Source organism: Lontra canadensis, unplaced genomic scaffold (assembly GCF_010015895.1).
Source record: "Lontra canadensis isolate GAN:19392208 unplaced genomic scaffold, GSC_riverotter_1.0 scaffold184, whole genome shotgun sequence".
NCBI lineage: Eukaryota > Metazoa > Chordata > Mammalia > Carnivora > Mustelidae > Lontra > Lontra canadensis.
This window is the reverse complement of record NW_022631178.1, coordinates 1,165,856-1,190,182: the sequence shown is the minus strand read 5'-3', so window position 1 is coordinate 1,190,182 and position 24,327 is coordinate 1,165,856. Positions and strand designations below refer to the sequence as shown.

At 65.6% G+C, this 24,327-nt stretch overlaps 1 protein-coding gene across 1 annotated transcript; it reads right to left on the bottom strand.

Moving 5' to 3' along the window:
* Nucleotides 1-279: 279 nt before the first annotated feature.
* CSNK1G2 (casein kinase 1 gamma 2) lies at nucleotides 280-24,327 on the bottom strand. The gene is made up of 12 exons (XM_032846919.1): nucleotides 24,164-24,327; nucleotides 8,080-8,515; nucleotides 2,278-2,318; nucleotides 2,004-2,073; nucleotides 1,769-1,917; nucleotides 1,455-1,689; nucleotides 1,288-1,373; nucleotides 1,125-1,209; nucleotides 891-1,039; nucleotides 667-750; nucleotides 481-587; nucleotides 280-386 (listed from the first exon to the last, which is right to left on the bottom strand). The coding sequence occupies exons 2-12, from the start codon at nucleotides 8,261-8,263 to the stop codon at nucleotides 332-334; spliced, it is 1,245 nt and encodes a 414-aa protein (XP_032702810.1). The 5' UTR covers nucleotides 8,264-8,515; nucleotides 24,164-24,327; the 3' UTR covers nucleotides 280-331.

The window sequence follows — 24,327 nt, the reverse complement described above, 5'->3', positions numbered from 1 at the left end:
GTGCCCCCTCGAGAAAACGGCCTTTGGATCGAGGGAGACAAGCTGGACTTTATGAGACTAACAGGGCGGCGGCGTGGGCGGCGGACTACTCACTCCGGCGGGCGGCGGCCCCCGCCGCTTCTCCTTGTTCCACTGTCACTGCTCTCAGAGGGAAGGACTAGACACAGGCGGAGAAACTTCGGCCAAAGTCTCGTGTGAAGGAAGTGAGCCCGCGAGGGGCAGGCGGGCAGCTGCGGCCAGCCCTGCAGTCTGCGTCCTGGCCGCGGCCGCGGCGGGCCGGGCTGCCCCAGGGGGCTGTGGCAGGAGGGGTCGGGGCGCCTCGGCCCCGGGGTCACTTGTGACGCTGCACTGCTTTTCTCTTCCTCCTCTTGAAGAAGCAGCAGCACCTGCACGGGGAGGGCGAGGGGACACGGACATGTGGCACGGGGTGGGAAGGGAGCCCGAGGTGCCCCCATGCCCGGCTGTTGCCCAGGGCCTTACTTGGTGTCGTCGGCCACCTCCACCTCCGCGGGCGCTGTGATGGGGGCGTTGGAGTGCCCGGCCGTGGGGTCGTCCGCGTTCAGCTCCCCGTTGGTGGAGTTCAACGCCTGGGTGGGGGCGCAGCAGGTGGGTCAGGTGGGCCCTGCCCCACCCCCCCATGTCGGGGTCGTTGGCCCAGCCCCTCACCTGGTTTTTGCTGTGTGGCGGGGCTTTGTCCCGAGGCTGAGGCTGCGAGGGCAGGTCGGAGTGGACCGTGCCGATGGGCGTGGGCTGCAAGGGGTGCGGGGCGCACTGCTGAGGCCGCCCACCAGGCCCCTTGCCCCCGCCCCACTGCCCGGGGCCCCGCCCACCATGCGCCGGGGGCCCCGCCCGCCGCAGGAACCAGGACTCTAGGGCCGGGGCCCACGTACCAGGGGCTTCCCCGCCCAGTCGTACTCATAGTCGAACACGAACCCGCTGCGGTCAAAGAGGTCGGTGAAGAGCTTTCGCAGATAGTCGTAGTCCGGCTTCTCGAAGAAGTCCAGGCGCCGCACGTAGCGCAGGTACGTGGCCATCTCCTCTGTGGGGAGCCGGCGGGGGCGCGGGGTTAGTGGGGCGGGGGGCAGTCAGCGGGCCCGGGGCCGCGGGGCGGGGGCGGCCCTCACCTGGGAAGCTCTCGCAGAGCACCTCGATGGGCGTGGCCCGCTTGGTGTCCCCAATCTTCTGGTAGCGCTCCTTGAGCGTGTCGGCCTGCGGGGACAGCGGTCAGCCGAGCCCGCGCCGCCAGCCCCCAGCGCCCCCGGCCCCCGGCCCCGCCGCCGCGCCCACCTTTAGCCCCTGCCAGGGCAGGCTGCCGCGCAGGAAGTACATAAACATGTGGCCCAGCGCCTCCAGGTCGTCGCGGCGGCTCTGCTCTGCGGGGGGGGCGGGGGGGCGGGGGAGAGCAGGTCAGCGCAGCCCGCGCGCCCCCCCTGCCCGGCCCGCACGCCGCTCACCCTTGCCCAGGTGCGTGTTGATGCTCATGTAGCGCGCCGTGCCCGTGAGGCTCTTGTGCTCCCGGTACGGGATGTGCTTCTTGGTCTCGGGGTCGATGTACTCCTTGGCCAGGCCGAAGTCGATGATGTGGATGGCGTGCTGCCGCTTGCTGCCCGGCCGGCCCACCAGGAAGTTCTCGGGCTTCACGTCGCGGTAGATGAGGCTCTTCGTGTGCACGTACTCCATGCGCGTGATCTGGGGTGGGGGTGGGGGTCAGGGCCACCCGCAGCCCCGCCCCCCGGCCCCGCCCTGCCCCAGCGCCCCTAGCCCGCACCAGCTGGATGGCGATCATGAGCACCGTCTTGAGCGTGAACGTGCGGTCGCACAGGTCAAACAGGTCCTCCAGGCTCGGCCCGAGCAGCTCCAGCACCATGGCATTGTACTTCCCACACGGACCGAAGTAGTAGACCTGAGGGACGCCCTCTGGAGCGGGCAACACAGACTCGTGTGGGGCCTGCGGGGCGCCCTGGGCACCGCCCCGCACTGCGCGCGCCCCGCGCCAGCCGTACCTGCGGCGTTGAGCTGCTTGTAGAAGCGGTACTCCAGGTGCAGCTGGGGCGCCCGCGACTTGATGGGCTCCTGGGAGGGGCAGGCGGACATGTGGTCAGGTGACCCCCGCCCCCCATGGTGTGCACACCGCCCCCCAAGAGACCCACTGGGCCGGTCTGAGCTCAGGTGACACCCCCGTCTGTGTGTGCCCCCCCCAGGAGACTCTCCGCCGGTCTGAGCCCGGATGTGGCCCGCCAGGACCCGCCGGGAGGCACACGGAGGTCCCGGACTCACCAGTTTAATAGCCACGTACTCATTTGTGTAGAGATTCTTCCCTGCGGGAGAGACGAGCGTCAGAGCCGCAGCGCCCCAGCAGGGGGCCCAGCGGACCCAGGGGCCTCCGGGGGCCACCTCTGATTCCCCGGCAGACCCCCTTGAGCTTGGCCACGTCCTGGGAAGGAAAAGAACGCCTACGAGGCCCCCTGCCCCGCCGAGGGTGGCCGCATCTGCCCCCGACCCCACCCCTGGCCCCCCCCCCCCCCCCCCCCCCCCCACCCCCCCGCGCCCCCCCCCCACCCCCCCCAGGTGGCCCTCTCCTCCCGCCACCAACCAGGCCCGCCCACTCAAGGGGGCCGCTCCCAACTCCTCTCTAGGGACTCCTTCCTGCCAGCACACCAGCTCGCTGCAATTTCTCCCATCTAAAAAGACAAAGAGAGAAAACGTAGACCCATGGTGACCCCAAGACCCCTCTTCAGCTCCCACGGCAGCAAAGCAGGAGAGGGCAGTGTTCCCCTCAGCCTGTGCCATCTGACCTGCAGCAGCCCCTCGGGGGTCCCCAGAACACCCCCTCCCCTTTCCCCTCTAACAGCTGCTCGGCCTCTACCCAGGACCAGCCCCAGAGCAGTCCACGCCCCCGCCCCCCTGGCTCATCTCCTTCTGTCCGTCCCACCAGCAGACCCCAGCCCTGTGGAGCACAGCCCCCTGGCAAGGAGCCACATGGAGAGGCCTGTCCAGGTCCTGTCTTGCAGGGGACCCACCGAAGGCGCTCCACCCCCTGGCCATCGGCTTGGGGAACTCCCTTGTGGTGCGGAAAGGAAAGAGGCCCCAGGGCCCTGCCCCTTGCTGGAACCTGTGGTCCAGTGAGACCCCGCGCAGCGGCACCTGGTCGGCAGAGCTCCTCTGGCTGCCTTCCCAGCACGCCTGGGGCTAGGACCTGTGTGCCTCACAGGTTAGAAAGAGCCTGGGGCAAGTGGTCTTCCCGAGCCCATCACTGACCAGCAGGACCTCCAGAAGCCCACACAGGAAGAGCCCACACACCCAACCCCAGAGAACTGCGAACACGTGAGTTCCAGAACCAGCCTCGGCCCAGGTTTCACCTGCTAGAAACCCCAGATGGGGCTCCTGGAGCGCCGGCCCAGCCCCGCAGCTCAGGGCTTCTGTAAAGGGTCCCGCACCCTGCGGCTCTGAGGTCGGGTGGGCTGCAGCACTGCGGAGGGCTGCCCAAGTGCTCGGCCCCACTCCCTAGCCCCGCCGGGGGTTTTGGGCACTGTGTCGTGGGGAGCCGGGCTGCCATCTCCCGCAGAGCAGCTCCTCCCAGCACAACCCTGGCCTACGTCCTCAGACCGGCCTTACAGGCCCCGGAAGACCACGAATGCGGCCCCACACGGTATACCTGCTCCTCCGGGAGGCCACACGTCTGTCCCACTGTCCCGGAGGATCCGCTGTGGGGAAGAGGCCCCAGCTTACTCCCCCATCATGGTGTCACCTGCACCCGGGCTGTTCCCGTGAACCGGCTCCCAGGCTGTTGCGTGGGCTCCCCCTGCCCACCAGCCCCTCCCCCAAGTCCCCGCCCCATCCCAGCTGTGCTCCAGGTGGTCTGTGGCATCAGCAGCCTCGGCCATCCTACGGCCTTGTTCCTGGGGCGGTTTGAGAGTCCACGGGTCCGTTTCCCTGACACGCTGCGCAGGCCTCAGGAGAACCCGAGGCGGGGACGCCTGGCCCCCCAGCCGCTGGCCGCCACGTGCGAGGTGACTTCTCACGGGGGTCCGCAGTTGTCGCCGGGGAGTGCATGACAGCCTGTCAGAGTCACTCTGCGGGCCCCTGGCAGGTTTCGGCACGCGGACGACCCGAAGTGTTTAAACTTTTCCAACTGTTGCCCAGCTAGAAAAGCTCACGTCCAACGGCGTCTGGACAGACCACGTGGCCACAGCGGGCCTGTGCCCGAGCCATGCGGGTGCGCCCAGCCCGCTCTCTCCATCTGTTTTCCCGTCTTCGCCGTCGCGGGCCACGGTCAGGAAGGGGTGGACCGCAAGGCCCCGTGTCCTGGCAGACCCTGTTCACGCTGTAGACGACCAAGAGGCTTACCGGACGGTCTCTTGAAGCCCCGCTTCCTTTCTTTTAATGAAAACTAGCTTTTGCCTCTTACGTTCTTTCTTCAACATTTTATGAGGAAGTCTCAAACAGAAAAAAATGGAAACGCCACGTGGGGAAGACCCACACCCTCAGGCCCCAGATGACACTAGTGACAACCTGCTCGTTACCCCACTGAATGGCCGTGCACGTGTCACCAGATCATCTCCTTTATTTACTTATTTTTAAGATTTTATTTATTTGAGAGAAAGCGAGCACAAGCAGGGGGAGCAGCAGAGGCAGGGGGAGAAACAGGCTCCCCGCTGAGCTGAGAGCCCGATGCGGGGCTCGATCCCAGGACCCTGGGATCATGACCTGAGCCGAAGGCAGAGGGTCAACCAATGGAGCCCCCGGGCGCCCCCATCTTCCTTATTTTTAGTAAGAGCAGAGCATTTCAAAGCAGCAGCAACGCCCTCCGTACTCCCACCGATGAGCACAGCCGGGCTCAGCAGGACTCGCGGTGCCTGTTTTCGCTGGAGGCACTTCCCAGGGATGTGCGCACCCGCCAGGCCCACGCGACGAGCTCCGGCGGATGTGGGATGCCGCCGGCTGCATATCGACACAGAAGCCCGCCTGAGGCAGTGACCGAGGGGGCACCACCCTGCCCGTCCCCCCTTCCCAGCTCCTGCCGTGTTTCTCTGAGGACGCCGGCTGGCCCCCAGGCCGCTCTCCCACGCACCGCACGGCACCAACACACCGAGCCGCCCTGCCCGGTCCGCTGCTCGAGCTGCAAACGTGGCGTGCGACTCACGTGGCCGCCTTCACCCGTGGCTGGTAAGGCCGAGTGCCTCTGCACCCCATGGCGACTCAACGGGGGCTTCTGGGAGCCTCTCTCCACACCTGCTGCCCGTTTCTAATGTGGTCTCTTTCCGTCCTCCCAGCAGCAGAACGGGGCTCCAGCTCACGCCCCCGGATCAGGACTCGCACACCCCCCCACCCCCCGGCGAGCTGGCTGGGCGGCCCTCTCCTGCCCGTCTGGACTCACGGCGTCTTTTTACACGTGTGCGACACCGGGGCTCTGTCACAGCGCTCGGCAGCACCACCTGTCTGTGGCCTGTCTGTCCTCACTCCTAACCGGCTTCTCGTGAAAACAGGGGGTCTTCCCAAAGACTTCAAAGACAGAGCAAGCAGGCAAGCGCACGTGTGGGGAGGGAGCAGGAGAAGAGTCCCCAGCAGCCGCCGTGGAGCGCAGAGCCGGACGCCACAGCCCTGAGATCACGACCCAAGCGGAGACCGAGAGCCAGACGCTCAAGCAGCAGGGCCAGCCACGCGCCCCTCACAGCAGGAAGTCTTCAGCTCTGGGGATTCTGACCCCTTACGGTAACTGATCACTGGGTCTTGCTGAAGAAACAGGCGTTCTGACCGCCTGCGTGAGCCCTGGGAGAGCCAAAGTCCTCGAAGGCCAGAGTGAGCTGAAGGTGAGCGTGTGCACACGCACCCACTTGTGTCCGAAGTGGGGAGTCGCACACAGCTGGAGGCGGTCAGGTCCTTGGGGCTCAGAGGGCCGCCCCAATGTCAGCGGAGTCACTGGTGCTCCCGAGGGCGGCGAGCAGAAGATCCTGGGGGCCACAGGAGGCTGCAGCGGCGGCCGTCCAGGTGCAGAGGTCGCCCTGAGCTCCCCCGATCCCTGGCTAAGAAGCCAGGACGCCCTCGCCATGGGACAGAGGTGACTCCAGCCCGAGTGAGGTCTGCTCTCAGCGGAGTGCCAGCCCCCGATGATGTCAAGATGAGCCTCCGGGGCAAAGTGTCACGCAGACGCCCCACGCGGCACCCGCCACTCCAGCGGAGACGGCAGTGCAGGGGTGCGAGACGCCGCGAGCGAGGCAGTAACGAGGAAAACGGAGCCAGAGGTGCTGGGTGCTCAGTGTTTAACAGTCACGAGGATGCGTGAGACTCAAAGGACAAGACGGGTGACACGAACAGGCAAATGGGAAACTCCGAGGGGGAAACGGGGCGTCCAGAGAAGTGAGAAACGCCGAGCGTGAAGGAAAGATTCAGCCCGAGCGGCTCCGACAACAGGCCAGACGCGGCGGAGGGACGGAAGGTGAACGTATAGACGAGCAAAACCGAACGGGACCGAAGCAAAGGGAGGCCACGGGCCGTGGGAACACCCGCCGCCTGGGGGCCCCGCAGGAGAGCGTCCAGCACCTCGCGCGCCGTCGGCCGGGGGACGCAAAAGGCCGGAAGACGAAGGCAGGAACGAGCCGGACAGAGGACCAAAGCTGCTCCGATGCAACGGAAAGGAGTCACACAGGTCTGCAGCGCGCTCAGTCCCGTGGGACAGACACACGGAAATCCGCCCTAAACCACGCAGAATCGTGGTCTGAAACCAGAAGCAAAGAGAAAACCTTCGAGTTGCCTGGAAAAAGCCGCACGACGGACGGGAGGGCAGGAATCATCGGGAAGTGCCCACGAGACCAGCCGGCGTCCCCGAGCGCGCTCCAGCAGAGAAGCCGGACAAGCCTGAACTCGGACGGGGCCGCAGGACTCCCGGGCCCTCGGACGCTGCCCGTGGGAGTTTAGAAATGTTGCCCTCCCTGCGGGGCCAGTCTGGCAGTTTCCCGTCCGCAACCCAGCGCTTTAACTAAACATCTGCGCTCGACTTGGGGAGGGCGCACGGAGCACGTGCACCACAGTGGCGGAAATCTGTGCGCAGCCGCACGTCCCTGAGCGGGAGGATGGACGGGGACAACGGGGCGCGGTCACAAAGACCGACAACCAGCTAGCTACACATGCAGCAGCGGGGACACGCAAAACCATGCGGGCAGAAGCCCGGCAGAAAACACCACGCCCCTCAATTTTAAAAAGGCTTGAAGCCCAAAACTACGGCACCCCACGGCCCCAACGCACCATGTCACTTGTCTGTGCACACCCAGACTGTGTAGGCTGCTGACCCCAACACCCCAAAGATAGGCCTTTGTAGCCCCCAGGCTGCAGGCCGGCCTGGTGTGTGCGAGCACGGGTGTGCACACGCTAGCAGGGCAGCGGGAAGGGGACAGGGTGGCTCCGTCTGGGTCGGCTGCGGGACTGGCTGCAGGCTGTCAGGAGGGCCGGACGCCGCTGCCTCTGCCCTCGGCCGCAAACTCAGCAGCCTCCGTGCCCGAGTGACACCCGCACCCGCTGCTCGAGCCCAGCACCAGCCTCGCCCGCCCCCTCGACCTGCACCCAGAGACCGGACCCCAGCCCCCGACAGTTGCTCGCTCACAGACCCTGAGCCCAGGGCTTCCTAAAGCCGCAGACAAGCTGCGAGACGCCACCGCCCAAGCCCAGTGCCGGCCGCCTCGGGCAGCTGTGCTGTGCCTCTGGCTCTGCGCAGGACCCCGGCAGGCTCCCAGGGCCGCCGGCTGGGGGAGGGCTCAGGCTCTGCCTGCGGCACCAGGGCTCAGCCAAGGGCTCAGCGGGGGCTGAGCACACATCTCACTGGCTAATGCCCCTGTCCCCACCAGCTAGAAACTTCCATGTGGGTCCCCCCTGCACGGCGGGGGGCACACAATCCCCGACTGACAGGGAAACACAGGTTGAGGCTAGGGCTCCACCCCTCCGGCAAAACCTCCCGCTTGGGGAGCAGAATCTCACACTTACCTGAATTCCCAGTCCCAGCCATCTGAAGTCATCTGGGAGTGGGGGCCGTAGCCCCGTCCGGCAGCCTCCCCCTCCCGTGCCCCAGAACATAAGCGAGGGGCTCACCTAGCCGGAGCTCCCCGAAGTTGCCACAGCCTATCTTCTTCCCGACCCGGAAGTTGGGTCCCACCATCAGGACCCCTGAGCTGGTCCCCGAGCTCCGGACGCCGTGGCTGGTCCGGCCGCCGGCCTTAGACATTCTCCGACCCTCCTCCGACTCCCCTTTCCCTCCTTTCTTGTCAAAATCCATAAGTTTGTGGTACCCTGGCCTCTCCACGGTGACTCTGCTGCCGTGCAAATCCCGGGTCCGGGCAGACCTGAGGCTGCGGCCGGCTCTTCGGGGCTAGTACACCATGGCGGCCCGGCGGGCTCCCTGCTAGTGAGACGCGGGCGCTTGCCAGGGCCCGGCCGTGGCGCTCATCTCGGTGGCCTCGGGGTCGCATGCAGGGGGAGGACACATTCTGTTGACAGGTCCCGCCGCCTCAAATCTCGTAGCTCCCAGCTGGTAGAGAAACAAAGACAGGGGTCAGGAGGCCATGCGTGTCCACGACACAGTCCCAGACCAGCGGGGGGACCCACGGGTAGCACCATGAGAGGCTTGGGCAGTGAACCAGCACGCTGCAGACTTCTGAAGGTGCGAGCATGACCCACGACTTTCTGGGGGACAGGGGTGCAGTGACTCAGGCCCCTGTGAATGCCACAGGCCGGGCTGGTGGGGGATGGGCTCTGTTGAGGGGCCCCTGCCCCAGGACTCGAGGACAGAGCCCCCGGCAGAGGGGGTGGCCAGTCACGTGACTGAGGCCTCAGAACCCCAAAGCCAGCTGTGGAGCCCCAAGCCTGGGCGCAGAGAGAGCAGAGAGTGCCCAAGGCTGAGAGACCCTCACCACGGATCTCGGATGCCTCGGGGCCGTCCCACCGCCCCCCCCCCCGGGCTGTGCATGTGGGCCTCACGGCACAGAACCGTGGCCTGTGGTCAGGCAGGGCTGGAGGGAACCTTGACCCCGGCAAGGCTTCACGTGGTCCGCAGCTGCCACTGGAGTGGGACCAGCCTTGGCCGGAGGGACTGCAGGGAGCCCTGGAGGGCTGAGAAGGAAGGGTGGGTACCGAGCAGCCCCCAGGATACAGGGAGGAAGGGGCCAGCCACCCGAGCTGGCTATGGCGAGGACAGGTACCCACAGAAACCACCCCGGCCAGCGGCCTCCAGCGCCGTGGCCCCAGGCCCTCCCGGACCCGCGCCCACCCGGCAGACTCAGCCAGACCAGGCCTCTCTCTCCAACCCCGCCAACCGCTCACACCAAAGCCGAAGGATCTCCTCAAAGAGAAAGCACCAACCCCGCCACTCGACACGTCCTCCTCTCAAGTCAGGGCGGGGTGCCCGGGCGCCTCCAGGGGCTGATGGAGTGTGAGGAGGACGCTGGGTTTCAGCCCAGGTCGTGATCCCAGGCTCCTGAGAGCGAGGCCCCTGCGGGCGTCTGCCCTGGGCGCGGAGCCTGCTTGACATGCTCTCCCCGCACCCTCCCTCCCTCCCTCCTCGGCCCCTCTCCAAACTAATTGATTAAATAAATCTGAGTGCACTGCCGGAGGCCGCTACCAGCCCACACCGTCCCCGTCCAGTACTCAAGGCCTGCCACACCCGCCCATAATGTCTGCACGTGGCTGACAGGACGAGGTGACAGGAAACAAGGCAACAGGGCACGGTGAGCTCACCGTGGAGGGAGGCAGCGGGTTTTTAACTGAGCGGGCAGGGGCTGGCAGGCGGGAACACCGTGAGGGCAGGCGGCTTCCCCGCGGCCAGTGCTGCTGCCAGCTCTCCCGGGCAGGGGGCACCAGCGGCACAGATGGTGCTGCCTCCCCCGGGGGGGCGGGGGGCCAGGACCCTTGCTCCGCGGACCAGGCCAGACCCAGAGTCCTGGGTGCAGCTGGCTCAGAGCAGGCAGGGGTCCCATGGAGGGGATCCCCGGGCCGCGTGCTCAGGGAGGGGTGATGGCCCAGGGCTGTGGCACACACACCCCCCCTTCCAGGCTTGCACACACGCGTGCACGCCCACATCACCCAGAAAGGCGAGCTGCCCTGGGAGCCTGGGCGGGGCCTCGCTCTGTCCCTCTGCTCGAGCCGGAAGGACCTCAGGCGGGTCCGGCAGGCGCAGGCAAAGCCCCGCCCGCTTTGGGAACCATCCCTCAAGCAGGGCCTGGGGGCCAGAGCCAGCGAGGTGTGCTGGGCCTGTCGGTCAGCAACAGGGCCCAACACGAAGAAGGGGGCGTGCGGGGGTCCCCAGTCTCTGCTCCATCAGTGGTGTCCCACATACCCCTGGGCAGAGCCTAGAACATGCAAGGGGCGTGGGGTCTTGGGGACAGTGGCTGGGCTCCCTGAGGAGGGAACACGGCCATGTGAGACTGGCAGAGCCGGCCCCTTTCCGTCGGGGGCGCTTGGAGACCCCGCAGGAGCCCCCCGAGTGCACCCGGCCTCCACCACAGACACCGTCGCCCCAAGTCTGCTATGAACGCTGCCCTCGGCCTGTCCCCCAGCGTCCACAGGAGCCAAACTGTGGCAAAAGCCCAGATGTCCCCCAACAGATGAATGGGTGCAGATGTGGTCCAGGTACACACGAATATCACGCCGTCATCGGAAAGGACGAAATCTTGCCATTTGCAATGACGTGGACAGAACTAGAGCCGGTTACACTGAGCGAAATCAGAGGAAGACAATTGTCACAGGACATCACGGATATGAGCATCGTAGAAACAAGACAGGAGCACAGGGGCAACGGGAGAAAATGAAACTAAGATAAAACTAGACAGGGAGACAAACTGTAAGAAACTCTTAACCTCAGAAAACAAACTGAGAGCTGCTGGAGGGGAGGGGGTTGGGGGGCGATGGGGCACCTGGGGGATGGGCATCGGGGAGGGCAGGTGCTGTGGGGAGCGCTGTGAACTGTGTAGGACGGGTAAATCACACACCTGTATCTCTGAAACCAGTAATACATTATACGTTAAAAAATACTTATTTCCTGTAAAAACAACAACAAAGCCCTCGATGGGCTCCGTCCTCCTCCTGGCCTGAGCCAGACCCGCCCCAGGCACACCATGGGGGCATTGGAACCACACGGAAGGAGCTGGACAGCACCTCTCTCCCCATGAGGGGGCAGACGGCACCTCCCGTCTCTCGGTCCTTGCTCTACCATCACCCATATCACGGATATGACCCACATCCCATACTGGTCACCCTTGAAAAGCGCACAGTTGGGGATGCCTGGGGAGCTCAGTGGGTTAAAGCCTCTGCCTTCGGCTCAGGTCATGATCCCAAGGTCCTGGATCGAGCCCCGCATCGGGCTCTCTGGTCCGTGAGGAGCCTGCTCCCACCCACTCTCTCTGCCTGCTTCTCTGCCTGCTTGTGATCTCTGTCAAATAAAATCTTTAAAAATTAAAAAAAAAAAATCTAAAAAATAAAAAGAATAAAAAAGCACACAGTTCAGTGGTCTTTAATAGAGTTATCCAACCATTACCATGATCTCATCCCAGAACCTTCCATCTCCCCAAAAAGCAACCCCAACCCCATCAGTCATCCCCACTGAGCCCCCTTCCCGTCCATGGAGGAGCCTGGTCTGGGCGTGACACACGCGTGGACTCACACCCCGTGAGGCCTTCTGTGTCTGGTTCCCTCCCCGAGCGTCGTGGGCTCGGGTCCGTGACAGGGGCCGCGGGGCACCGCGCGCGTCCGTCTCTGAGCGCTGAGAGGCGAGCGTCGGCGGACACGTGCGGCCGGTGTCCTGGGTGCGCGGCGGGCGCGCCGTTGCCGCCCCGACATCGTACCGAAGCCATCGGAGGAGCAGCTGCCCGCGTCCCGGAAGCCCCCAGCCCGCACGCGGGGCCACCAGCGCTCCCCGGGCTCTAGCCCGCGCTGCCAGCCCAGTGGCAGCGCCTCTGTCCACGTTTCCCCGAACGCCCGCTTCTTTCTAGTCAGTCTCCTCCGCTGACCGAGACAGAGGCGGCCAGACCGGCTTCCCCAGAGTGGCTGCGGCTGAATGTCGTCGTGAAAAAGGAATGGAGGAGGGGACGGCGGCAGCTGCCCTCGGGAGGGGTCCCACAGGCTGCGGGGGCCCTGGGAGCGGAGGCGGCACGGCCGGTCTGGAGCTGCCTGGAGGGCCGGATGGAGCAGAACCCGGCAGGACGCGGTCATCAGCCGGGCCAGGACTTTTGCAACAAACACCCGGTTCTCTGGTAAAAAGTGAAGGGCAGAACGCCACAGCCACAGCCACAGCCCCCCGCACGCCCCGCACGCTCCCGGCGCTCTCCCCACTCCCCCGGGAGCCTCCTGGGGTCCACACCCACGGGGCACCAGAGCCCACCTACTGCCCCGTGGATGCTCAGACTCTCCTTCCTCAGAGCGCCACCAGGCACAGGCCACCGGCACACGCGGGCACACGCGGGCACGCGCGCACACACAGTGACTCGAAACACAGAGGCCCAGATCCCTGCAGATGTAAGAGCCACGGGAGTCTTCAAGATCATGAGGGACACGGACCATTCTCGCATCTCACGACGGCCGCTCTCCTGACGAGGGGTGAGCTCCAGGGTGGAGGGGCCCCGGGGGCTCCCCGCAAAGGCAGCGCGCTAGAAGCCAGCAGGGGGACCACCTCAGAGCCATCAGCTGGGGGTGGGGGGACGGGGGTCCCGAACACAGGCTCCACACAGACGAAGCCAGGCGACCCGGAAAGACAGACACCTGCTCTCTGTCCTGGGGCCTGGCACGGAGCCCCTCAAACCCGGGGCACTTCCCGAGGGACGAGCGGGTCTCTGCTCTTCAGAGGCACCAGCAGTGGCCGGGCGGGTCAGCGGGAAGACCTCTGGGAGTGCAGCTGGGAGGCCGGGCAGGCAGGGGAGGTCGGGGAGGCCGGGGTGGGCTCTGCGGTACCCTCTGCAGGCAGGGACACCTGGCTCTGGACGCCACTCCCTGCGGACCTACTGGAAGGGCTCTGCCCCAGGCACTCTGGAGGAGCTCCTCTGTGGGCCACACCCCTCAGGACCTCAGCCCCCACTCCTCCTGGGAGCCCCCCCCGCTGGTGGCACAGGGCCATCCCTAGCAGCCCCCACCCTAGATGGGCATCTCCCCCGGCCTCGTGACCCAGGCGCAAACCCTCTGGGCCTGCAGAGCTGCCCTCCGGAGACCAGAGCCTCAGGGAGAACCCTGTGCCTGGGGTTGGTTCTTAGGGTCCCTCCAAGAGACCCCTGTGCTCACCCCAGCCATTGCCTGTGACAGCGGGGTCCGGGGTCTCACAGCACGCCCCTCCCCAGACACCTCCTGCTGCCATGGAGAATCCTGACCGTAGGGGTGGCATGCTGGGGGCTTGGGGACACCGTCCACACCCCTCTCTCTCTCTCCAAACCCACTGCGGGGAGGAGTCCACCAGCTGGCAGGCTCAGCAACAGGCTCCCTCTGTGTGAGCCTCCCCAGCGGCCCCTGACGGCCTCCCCATCCAGCTGGGGCCTCCAGTGGCTCCAGCAGATGGCGCAGACTGGGCACCTGGGGGCAGCACGGGAAGGATGCTCATGAGCGCACTGCCCCACACAGGCCCCCGGGCACTGTGCCAGCGACCCGCACCTGCAGCTCTCCCAAGCCCCATGCTGGCCCCAGCTGGTCGGCGGCTGCCCCCCTCGGGGTACAGCAGGCACCGTGATGGCAGGTGAGAAGCCCTTCAGTCTGACCCCTTCCCGGGAAAGCCCTGAGGATACCAGCTCCTCTTCACCCCCATGGAAGAGGGCCACCTCCCCCCAACCCAGCAGGCAGCACGGACCTGCAAACGTTCTAGAAGGCAGCCAAACTCAGCGTGCCCTGGGAGGCCACCCCACCCAGCACGGGCCACAGAGGGGCATCCTGGGTTGTGCCTTGGTACACTCTGAAAGCCAGGGAGGACCCACAGGGGACCAGCAAGAGCGAGTCACCTGCCAGCCCAGGGAAGCAAGGACAGGAGCAGCGCAGAGGCCTGACACGGCCAGGCCAGATGCCAGCCTGGCATGCCTGGGTCCAGCCAGGTAACCTGCCATCCGAGGGCAGCGGCAGTGTCTGCCGTCGGCCCTAGCCCTGGCCCAGGCGCCGCCGCTAAGAGTAACCATGTTGGGGGAAGGGGCTTCTTGTCCCTCCCCCAGGCCTAAGATAAACCCAGTCTCTGCCCAACCAACATGGCCCCCAATTCCTGACCCAGGGCAGCCCCCCCAGAGCCCCCTGACGCAGGGAAGGCCTCAGACCGCCCCCACCAAGAGGACCACAGACCGCGTGCCCAGGCGGCCCCCATGTCCCCGCCAAGCAGGCCTTGTGGAGACCGCTCTGGGGCAGGGCTGTGCTCCTCTGTGAGCACCCACCTCAGGTGAGTTACCTGCCGTGGTTTTTTGGGGGTCCTCCATCTTGTCAGGGCCAGGGGCCAGCTCCCCTGGTGGAGGCCCCAAGAACCCCCTTCTCTGACCGCGTCCACTCAGTGATGTCACAGTCCCTGGCTGACATCACCAGCACAGCCCCAGCCCAGAGCCCGGGCAAGTCTGGGAGCAGGTGCATGCAGATGGCCTCCCTCCTGGGATGTGGGGCCCTCCGAGGCTGCCCCAGGCCTGGGGCCCAACCCACAAGCACCCACCTCCATGGGATCCAGGCTGCGCCCCACCCCAACATCTCTGGACACACACGTCCCTCCTGAGCCGGACCCACCCTTGTCTCACGGGGCCTTGATGACCGGGAGGCCAGGCCTCCTCCCAGGACTCACCTGGGCCCAGGATCACAAGGACCCCCTGCGCCGCATCCTGGTGTCCACACAGCACTCCCAAGGGTGACCTGGACCCTGGACACGTGGCCAACCTCGTGGCCGCAGCCCAGAAGTCTGAAATCACTTGCAAGGTCGCGTTATGACAGAGAAGTAAGTGCCCCAGGGTGGGAGGCCCCCTGCAGTGAGGCCAGCGCAGAGGTGCGTTCCAGGGAACAGGTCATGCGCTGGGACTCGCAGACGAAGGACTGCAGGTAACCAGTGGGGGCGAGCTCGGGGACAAGCGTCCTCAGTGGGTGCCACACACACGCCACTACTCAGCGAGCAGGAGCGGAAGACCTCGGACCACGGTGAGCGTCAGCTCAGTGGCCACGAAGGCGCACGGAGGCCGCGTTGCAAGAAGACGGCGTGGAGTCCTGGGCGACCATGGACGGGGCACCGCTGCAGCCACAGGCGGCAGCCACCAGAGTCTGCTCTCCAGCGGCTCGGGCACAGCCGACGCTGACCAAGCTGTGCAGACGTGGCCTGGATCTGGGCCCGAGCGCCCCGGAATTCACAGTACCTGGCTTGTGACCTTCGGACAGACCCGGGCTTTCACACAATGAACCAGACCACAAAAGAGAGGTGAGGCCCCGCAGCCGAGCCCGCGCACTGGCACCAAGCGGAGACTCGTCAGAAGGCGACCCCAAGACCTGGGCACCAGGATCCCCAGCTCTGTTTACAGGCAGGAGAGGACGCCCGGGATCTGCTTCGAAACGTCGCCTCCAAAAAGCCCAGCAGGACACAGATCCCTGGGTGAGCTGTTGGGGCCACGGGGCCCCGCGCCCCGTCCGGTGCATCTGAAAACAGCTGAGACGGAGCCCAAGGGAAGTGGGAGGGCTCCAGGCCGATGAGCAGGGCACACTCCAGTCCTGCGACGGGGGACGGCGGGGACGCCCACAGGGCCTCCCCGGCCGTGGGGGCTCCGAGGGGTGGGCTGGGCCCTGCTGCTCAGGCAGCCTGCACCACGGCCCGCACGTGGCCCACGGGGGGCCATCTGTCCAGCCCAGAAGTCACCAGTCACGTTCATGGAAGACGAACGAGGCAGGGGCCAGGGGCTCAGTGGACGCCCGGGGCTGTCACACTCCCGCGCTGGCCTCTCCTCTGACCGTTCCCAGACACCCAGGAGAGCCCTTGTCCATAACTTTTCATAGAGCTAACCCCATCATGGGGGCAGGTGATCCCACCCCACACGACAGCCCCCAGGGACCCCCTGTCCCGGCAGGCCCAGAGTGACCAAGACACGCGCTGTAGCAGTCCTTGGTGTGGGCACTTGTGTCCCTGGAGAGGCATGTCTGAAGCCCCAGAAATGTGACCCTCTGGCAAATTTAGGGTAGGCTGTCTCCTTAGACAAGTGTCCTCACAAGGAGAGAACAAAGATGTCCAGGAAGGGAGGCCACAGGCGCAGCCACAGCCAAGGAACAGCAAGGACAGAGTCCGGCAGGGGTAGGCAGGGCCCGTCCTGAGGCCTGCAAGGCGGGTGCCGCCCCGCCACACCTGGATCCCAGACCTCTGGGCTCCAGAACAGTGTGTAGCCCTGCTGGGAGACACCGCCAGTGGCCACAGGCAGGAGCTGCATGGGCAGCAGGGAACTGATGGGATGAACGCAGCCTGGGGACGTCCTGCGGGACCCCCAGCCAGCCCTCCTCCGACCTCCCAGGGCATCCATACAAGGAACAGTGGACTTAGGGTCTCGGCCCAGAGGGTCTGAAGCAGAGGGACAACGGAAATCCTGTGGGGTCGGGACGGGGTCCCGGGACAGAGCGAGGATCTCTAGTGAATAACGAGGGGCCGGGGCCTGCCCGTCACCGTGTGGACGTGCAGCATGAGCAGAGGGTCCGCGCGTGGAGCCCCAGGAGCTCTGTCCTGTGCGGGAACTCCGCACACGGCTGCTCTGGAAGAAGGGCTATTAGCAAAAACCCAAACTGGGGCGCCTGGGGGGCTTAGTTGGTGACGTGTCTGCCTTTGGCTCAGGTCGTGATCCCAGGGGCCTTGGATCGAGTCCCTCATCGGGCTCCCTGCTCGGTGGGGAGTTTGCGTCTCCCTCTGCCTCTGCCTCGCCCCTGCTTATACGCTCTCTTGCTCGCTCTCCCTCAAACAACTGAACCACCAAAACCAGGACACTGACTCATGAGGCCCGCGTGTCACTCCAGGACACTGCGTGCACCTTCTCAGAGGAGCGTGGATGAGGAAGTCCATGGCCACGGGACAGCTGGGTGCCCCCACACAGCTGCTGCAGGAACCCCAGGGTTCTAGAAGGTGCGGGGCAGACACGAGGAGGCAGAGATGGCCCCATGAGGGGTCAGACCCTAACCCAGGAAGCAGAAATGACGCGAAAAGCCCGGACGCAGTGACCACGGAATCGGTGAAGATGGGGAGACCGGGGGCCTCACCCATAGTGAGTGCAGAACACGGCAGCGGCCACGGAGGAAAACCGTCAGCAGCTCCTCAGAGTTACTCACAGAGCCGTCAAGGGACCCAGCGACCCGCTACTCGGGGTCCACCACAGAACGGACAACATGCGTCTACACAAAACCTGTGTGCCGTGCTCACAGCAGTCGAAAGGCAGACACGACCCCAACCTCAGTGTCCACCCTCGGACAAACAGACATGCGTCCCCCGCCCATGGGCACGGCACTTGGCCACCAGCAGGAGCGAGCCCCCCCCCCCACAGCCCTGCGGACGGACCCCGAGCCCACGACACCCGGGGAGGGAACCAGACACAGGAAGCCCCACGGGGTGTGAGTCCACGCATGTGACACCTCCAGACCAGGCTCCTCCACCGACAGGAAGGGGGTTTGCAGGGGTCGGGGCTGGGGAGGGGGTGATGGCCGATGGGATGGGGTTTCCTTCTGGGATGACGGGACATTCTGGAATGACAGGGAGGTGATGGTTCCACAAAACTATGAATGTATTAAAATCCACCAAAGTGCACATTTCAGTGAATTTTTTATGGTTCTGTAAATTACATCTCAACTAGAAACAGAAAAAGCACAGCGCGTGGTGTCTCAATAAAGCTGTTTAAAAAGCCACAGGGCGCCTGGGGGGCTCAGTGAGTGAAGCCTCCGACTCCGGGCTTTGGGTCGGGTCGTGATCTCAGGGTCACGGGACTGAGCCCCACGTCGGGCTCTGCACTCAGCACGGGTCTGCCTGGGGTTCTCTCCCCCTGTCGGCGCCTCCCACTCGTGTAGGCGCACGTGGTCTCTCTAAAATAAATCCTGAGAAAGTACTGAAAATAAGCACATCCAAACGAACAGGCAGTGAGGGGGGTTGGGAGGGCCGGGCACAGACGGAAGGCACACCTGCGAGCCCACCGGCGTCGAGGCCGCATCCCTGTTCCCGTGCGAGCGGCCGCAGGCGCTTCCGCGGAGCCGAGGGCCGCGTGCCCACAGGAAGTCAACGACGCAGAAACCGGCAAGCCCGGGGAGAGGACGGGCTGACTCGTGAGCGCTCAGCGACCCCAACCTGCGAGTCTCAACCCCTGGGGGGCCCCCGGGCGAGGATGCCCCCCGCCACAGTCACCCAGGACAGGCCCAGCCCACTTGGCCCAGGGAGCCTGAGCTCACAGAACACCCCGGCGCTCACCAAGGCCGGTCAGGGCGACGGTGCGGCCCCCACTCTCCCGCACACACACAGGGCTCTCCCACCGCCAGGCTCACAGGCGCCGACACCGAAGGCCTCGGGAGGCAGCCAGCCCCGTCCCCACCACCAGAGACCCAGGTGGCAGTGGGGACCAGTTACAGACCAGGAGCAAGCCCGAGCTACCCAGCCCCTGCCTCTGGCCACACGCATGGCAGCGCCTCCCCCGACACTGGAACCGCCCCCAGCGCCCAGGAGGCCCCTCTGAACGCACACGCGGCCCAGCTCACGACCCGGGATCCCAGCGCTCCCCGAGGGGCTGAGGCCGCGGGGTCACCAGCCACCCACCCCAACCCGCAATAGCCCGGCACCGGCAGCCAGAACAGCAGATAAAAACGCTAGAAGCTCCCTTAACAAGGGACCTCGGTCGGCAACACGGACGCGGGTGCGAGGGCGTCCCCGGAGGACATGGGACACGCTCCCACGAAGCAGCTCTGTCTGTCCAAAGCTCAAGTCCTCGGGCCCAGTAGAGCTGACGGACTGCGCACCGGGCCACAAATGTTTTCTGGTCAATTCTGTGCTACTTTTTAAAATCAAGCATTTCCAATGAAAATTTAGCTCCCAGAGAGCGATGGGCCACAAGTGTCCACACATGTCAGCAGGAAGGAACTAACAAGCAAGGTCAACAACGCCTCCCACACAGGTGCCGGGGGCTCAGCGGGTTGGGCCTCTGCCTCTGGCTCAGGTCAGGGTCTCAGGGTCCTGGGATTGAATCCTGCACCAGGCTCTCTGCTCGGCGGGGAGCCTGCCCCCCGCCCCGCCCCTTGTGATCTCTGTTTAACCAAATAAAATGAATTCCACCTGTTGCTTTTTTGCCAAGCCCGAGTCCCATCTCCACCCGGGATCTGGAGCACCAGTGCCTCAGAAACCCTTGTCACCCCCCAAAAGCCGAGGACCACCGAGACCACCTCAACGGCAAAGCTGAGGCCCAGGGGGTGAGCGGGCCCTGGAGAGCCTGGGCGAGGGCCACAAGGCGCACTGGGAGCGGCAGGGCTGCCCCTATGCCGCGGCCCTCTGCTCTCCCCAGGCGCCCGGCCCCTCCCTCCCGGACTCCCCGCGCCAGATGCAGCTCCGGACGTGGTCCCCATGGAGACACAACGCAGCCCAGCCGGAAGCTCCAGGCCGCCCCCTGATGGCTCCTGGGGGACCAGCCCCAGAGCCCTCTCCCAGCTTGCGTCCTCAGACGTCCAGCTCCAGAACACAATGGAGGGCTGCACCGCACAGGCCCCGGGACCCACGGCCACACAGCCTCATGCTCGGGGAGGCCGCTCTCAGCTCGGCTCCCAGCAGCAGCTGGCAGCAAATCTACAGGGCGGGGCTCTCACCGGGGACATCCTGCCCCCAGGAACCATGGGCGACACCTGGGGACGTCTGCTCCGTCATGACTGGAGGGCTCCTGGCACCAAGTGGGTGGGGCCAGGGAAGCTGTTCAGCCCCCACAGCACCCAGGAAGCCCCCCAGGGAGTGCGTCAACCCCTGTGTCAGGGCGCGGGGACAGAACATGTCCTCAGCACAGATTTCCAACAGGCCCATCAGTGCAGCCTAAGCAAAATGAAGGCAGCCCCCAAGCAGGGGCCGGCAGTGAGTGGCCATGCTGCGAGCTCCCGCCAGCCTCCCCGCGGGTGTCAACGCAGAGAGGCAGGAGGGAAGGCACTGCTGGGGCAGGGAGGTGCACTCAGGGCCTCAGGGCCCCAGGGCCCACTGTCCAGGCTCATCAGCCCTCCTGGCCCCACTCTCGCATGCGGAGCTGCTCGGGGGGTGGACTGGAGATGATTTGTGGGACACACAGCCTCCTGCACGGCGTGGTAACGGTTCTGTAAAGACATCGGTCTCCGGTCACGGCCCCGGAATTACTCCCAACACCGTTTCTAGAAGCAGTGAGAGCGCCCTCCGGTGTCCTGTGTCCCAATGAACCACACCCACCTCTCCCCGAAGCCCCCAGCCTTCCTGGAAGTCTCTGTCTGGGAATTCTAATCCCTGAGACACACAAATGAACCTGGGGAGACTGCAGTGTCCCCGACCCTCTGCTGGGAAGCCTCGAGAGGCACCGCCCCACCGAGGGGTGCTGTCCGGAGCCTCCATGGCCACAGGTCGGCAGAAGGGCTCTGCTGGGCCCATTCCCTGCCTGGTGAGCCAAGGCTCACTCCTTGAGGCGGCCGCCCTGCTCACTCCGAGCCCACCGGCCGGATCCTGGGACCACAACAAGCAGAGACTACGAGGACAGGCACAGCCACGGGGGAGATGCTGCCCTCAAGCCCATATCTGCAGGGGAGACAGGTACCCGCTCTCCGAGACGGGGGCTCAATCTCAGACCCAAAAGCAGGTGAGGTGTCCCTCACTTAGACAGCGGAGACTACCGGAGAGCTGACGTCTCCCTTTACACACAATTTTCCTAAGACTAAAATGTCACACACCAATGTGAAACCAGTAACAACGAAGTATGTCCCTTTCCGCCTCTTAAACAGGGACTGCCTGCCCCAGGGCCACCTTGCATCGTCCCAGGACCACCCAGGAGCTACCTGGGTCCTGGCAGGAGGTCTGAGCAGCATGAGAAACGCAGGCACCTTGCCCACCTGCCAAGAGAGCTGCACTGGACTTGAGCTTCAGGGGGCGAGGTGGGTGCTGATGGGAGCCTCAGCAGACAGAACCCGAGGTTGACTTTGCATCCCGGGTCTGGTGCATCAGTTAATCCGACACACACCAAGAGCAGCTTAAGGAACAAAACTTCTGTAACGACACTTAACCGTGGACGCCACCGAGCTCCCGGAAGAGAAAGGACCCATCACAAGGGGGGAGGCTCCCAGAAATGGGCTTCCAGCTGCCCTGAGGGTGAGCAGACTATGAGGGAGGCCTTCCAAGGGAGGGGACCCCAGACGGGGCCTGGAGAGAGCCGGTGCAACAGCAGGGCCCAGAACCACAGCCTGCTCCTGTGAGCAGGAAGACTGGGGGTTTTGGCACAAGGACTTACCCCCCTGCGAGAGGGCCTCCGACCCTGTGAGTGGACCCCCACACCACAAGGGCCCTGTGTGGAAGACGGGACGAGAGGGAGACACCAAGGCAGGCCAGCACCCACGGGATGGTGAGGACCAATAATTGCTCCCAGCCAGCAGGAGCCCCAGGAACTCCCAGCACACCCACTCCTGCCTGGGCCAGTCCTGCCCGGCACCGTGGGCACCAAGGGGCACAGGTGTGCGTGCTGGCCTCATCAGGGCCCAGGCCTCCATACCCAGCAGGTCACACAGGACTCTGCTTCCTCGACTGCACAACAGGGACTCAGGAGGCTGCCCAGCATGGCCCCCCAAAAGGGAAGGGGGCAGACTCGAAGCCACACAGGGTAGGGACCTTCCAGACCCACCAGACCTTGGCTTGGTTCTCCCTTTCCCTAAGGGCCCACTGACTGCACCACATGGAAAGACTCGACCCATGGGAACATTCCCGAGCAGTCGCCAGAGCTCTCCCCAGTGCGCCCTGCGGCCCCAGCGCGAGCCACCAAGGCAGTGATGCAGGCCGCCACCCCACCAGCATGCCCCCGCTCGTGCACAGGCGCCTGCCTCCCCATCAGAGCCGACCATGCTGACCTGCCCGATGTTGCCAGAGGCCTGAAGGCTGGTGACCCCCAGCCCCCAGTGCCCCACAGCCCCACCTCTCCTGCTCCACCCAGCCCTCTGCCCACCACTGGACCTAGGGCCTTGATGGACTTCACCTCCTCCTAGGAGGAGACAAGGCCCACCTGGAAAGAACCTGCCAAGCCAGAGATCCACCCCACCACAACCAGGACGAGGGACCCTGCTGCTCGTAAGGTGGCCTGGGGCAGCTCCATGGGGGCTGGGAGAAAGGGGGAACTCAACAAAGTCAACTATGGGACAAGCGGTTACTGGGCATCCCAGGGGAAAGGCCACCACAGGCCAGGGGGGGCCCATGTAAATCCCCACGGACACCAGTGACCCCGTGGGTGTCTGGAATGCCTACTGGCGGCATGCTGGCTTCCCCCGAGCTGGGATGAACAGATAGGGAGGCTTTCAACTTAGGGGGAAAAAAAACTCACCTACTTCCTCTCGCAACCCAGAGGTAATTACTATGTAATTAAAAGGAGGAGAAAAATCAGCTGGAACCAGAACCAGCAGTTCAAAGAAGCCTGTCTTCACGGGGTCTGTCATCACAGAGCAGGGACACACCCAGAGCCACGTAACAAGCCACTCATCCCCAGTCCATCGAGAAATGAGAAGTCGTCCACATCAGACACGAAGCCCCTTTACGCAAGAAGGTCCAAGCACCGGCTTCAGACAGAAAGACCTGTGCCCCACGGCCCCCGCAGAGCCCCTGGGGTTCTGTCCACCCCCAGGGTGGGCCAGGTATGTCCAGTCCACTCCTTTCAGACCTCCCTCCCCACCCGCACCACACAGGTCCCACCTCCACTGGCCCAGCAGGCCCAGGACCGCTGCGCCCCCAGCACTCAAGCACTCCCCGTTTCTGTTTCTGAGGCAAGGCCACAGACCACCCCCCCCCCGGAGGGTGAAGAGAACACCTGGGGGTACCACAGCCCATCCCCACCCACCAGCCTGCCCATCTGCCTGCAGGGGTCCCTTTCTTGTGGCACAATTTGGTGGAGACACAAGCAAACAAAGAACGAACTACCGGCAAAACCGCAAACTTCCCCCTTTCGAACCTTCGGGCCTGGCTCCCAGTCTGTCTTGTCAAGGGCCCACCTCCTCCAGGGACCGGATCAAGGCCCCGCGGACCTTACCCCCTACACTGGAGCCTTTGTGCTCCCACTCATCTCTCACACCCACGAGCCGCAGCAGCCTGTGGGGCTGGAGACACCAGCGGAGCGGGCCATGTCCTGCAGGCGAGGACGGAGGCCCCACACAGTGGAGGGCCGCCCTGCAGACGCCCCCGAGTCTGAGAACTGGCCAGAAGGCCCGGGAAGGCATGCTGGAGCCCTCCGAGGAACGGCCCACAAACACTACCGCCCAGAGACCAAGAGCCCCCAGACCTCCCCAGGACGACAGCCCCAGCAACACCCCCCCCGAAAGCATCCCTGAGAAAGTTGGGGCAGGCGGGGGCAGGGAGGAGATCCGCACGGCCTCCGCCCCCGGCGCACAGACAGCGCACCCCCTCCCTGATCCAAAGTGTTTCCGGAAAACAAAACCGGGGGCGCGGGCGGAAAGGGGAGGGCACAGCCACACCGAGGCGGCCGCTCCTAAGCAGGGCCCCGCAACAGGTCACCGCGGACGAGACCCCCTGCCGCATGACCCGTCCCCGCCGGCCCCGCTGTCCCCTCGGGGCCTTCCAGCCCACAAAGCCAGGCACGGCTGGGCCGGGGCAGGGGTCCAGGGTCTAAGGGGGGACGTGCGGGGACACGGGCAGGGGGCAAGGAGCCCGAGCAGCCGGGGCCGCGAGGGGCGAAGTGGAGCGCGGCTCAGTGGACGGCGGGGTCTCAAGCCGGGCCCCCGGACGACCGCCGAGCCTGCACGGGGGCGGGGGGCAGCGCGGCCGGGAGCCAGGCGTCGGGGAGGCCCGGAGCGCCGCCGCGGAGGCGTCGGCGGGAGCGCGAGGCCGCAGGACCCGAGTCGGGGGAAGGGGCCGTCCGGTGAGTGCGCGAGGAGCGGGGCAGCGGGGCTGGAATGCGGGGTCAGTGGGCGGGGTGGACCCCAGGTGCGGGGCCGGCGGGCGGGGGTCCGCGGCCGGGCGCTTGGCCGTGGCAGTGGCGAGGGCGCGCGTCCTTACCTCGGGGACTCCGCCGTGGCCGTGGCCGTGGCCCCCGGCCGGCCGGGCAGCGGCCCGGGCTCCCTCAGCAGCACGGCGCGGACCCCCGCTCCGGGCCCCGCTCGCGCTGCGGCTCCGGCTCCAGCGCCCGCTCGGGCCCCCGCTCCCGCTCCCGCACCGCCGCC

Coding starts and splice junctions, on each gene's coding strand:
- CSNK1G2 (XM_032846919.1), bottom strand. CDS start 8,263: ATGGATTTTGACAAGAAAGGAGGGAAAGGGGAGTCGGAGGAGGGTCGG. Junction 1,918..2,003: donor CAAGCAGCTCAACGCCGCAG/GTACGGCTGGCG, acceptor TGCCCGCTCCAG/AGGGCGTCCCTCAGGTCTAC. Junction 588..666: donor CGCCACACAGCAAAAACCAG/GTGAGGGGCTGG, acceptor GCCCCCACCCAG/GCGTTGAACTCCACCAACGG.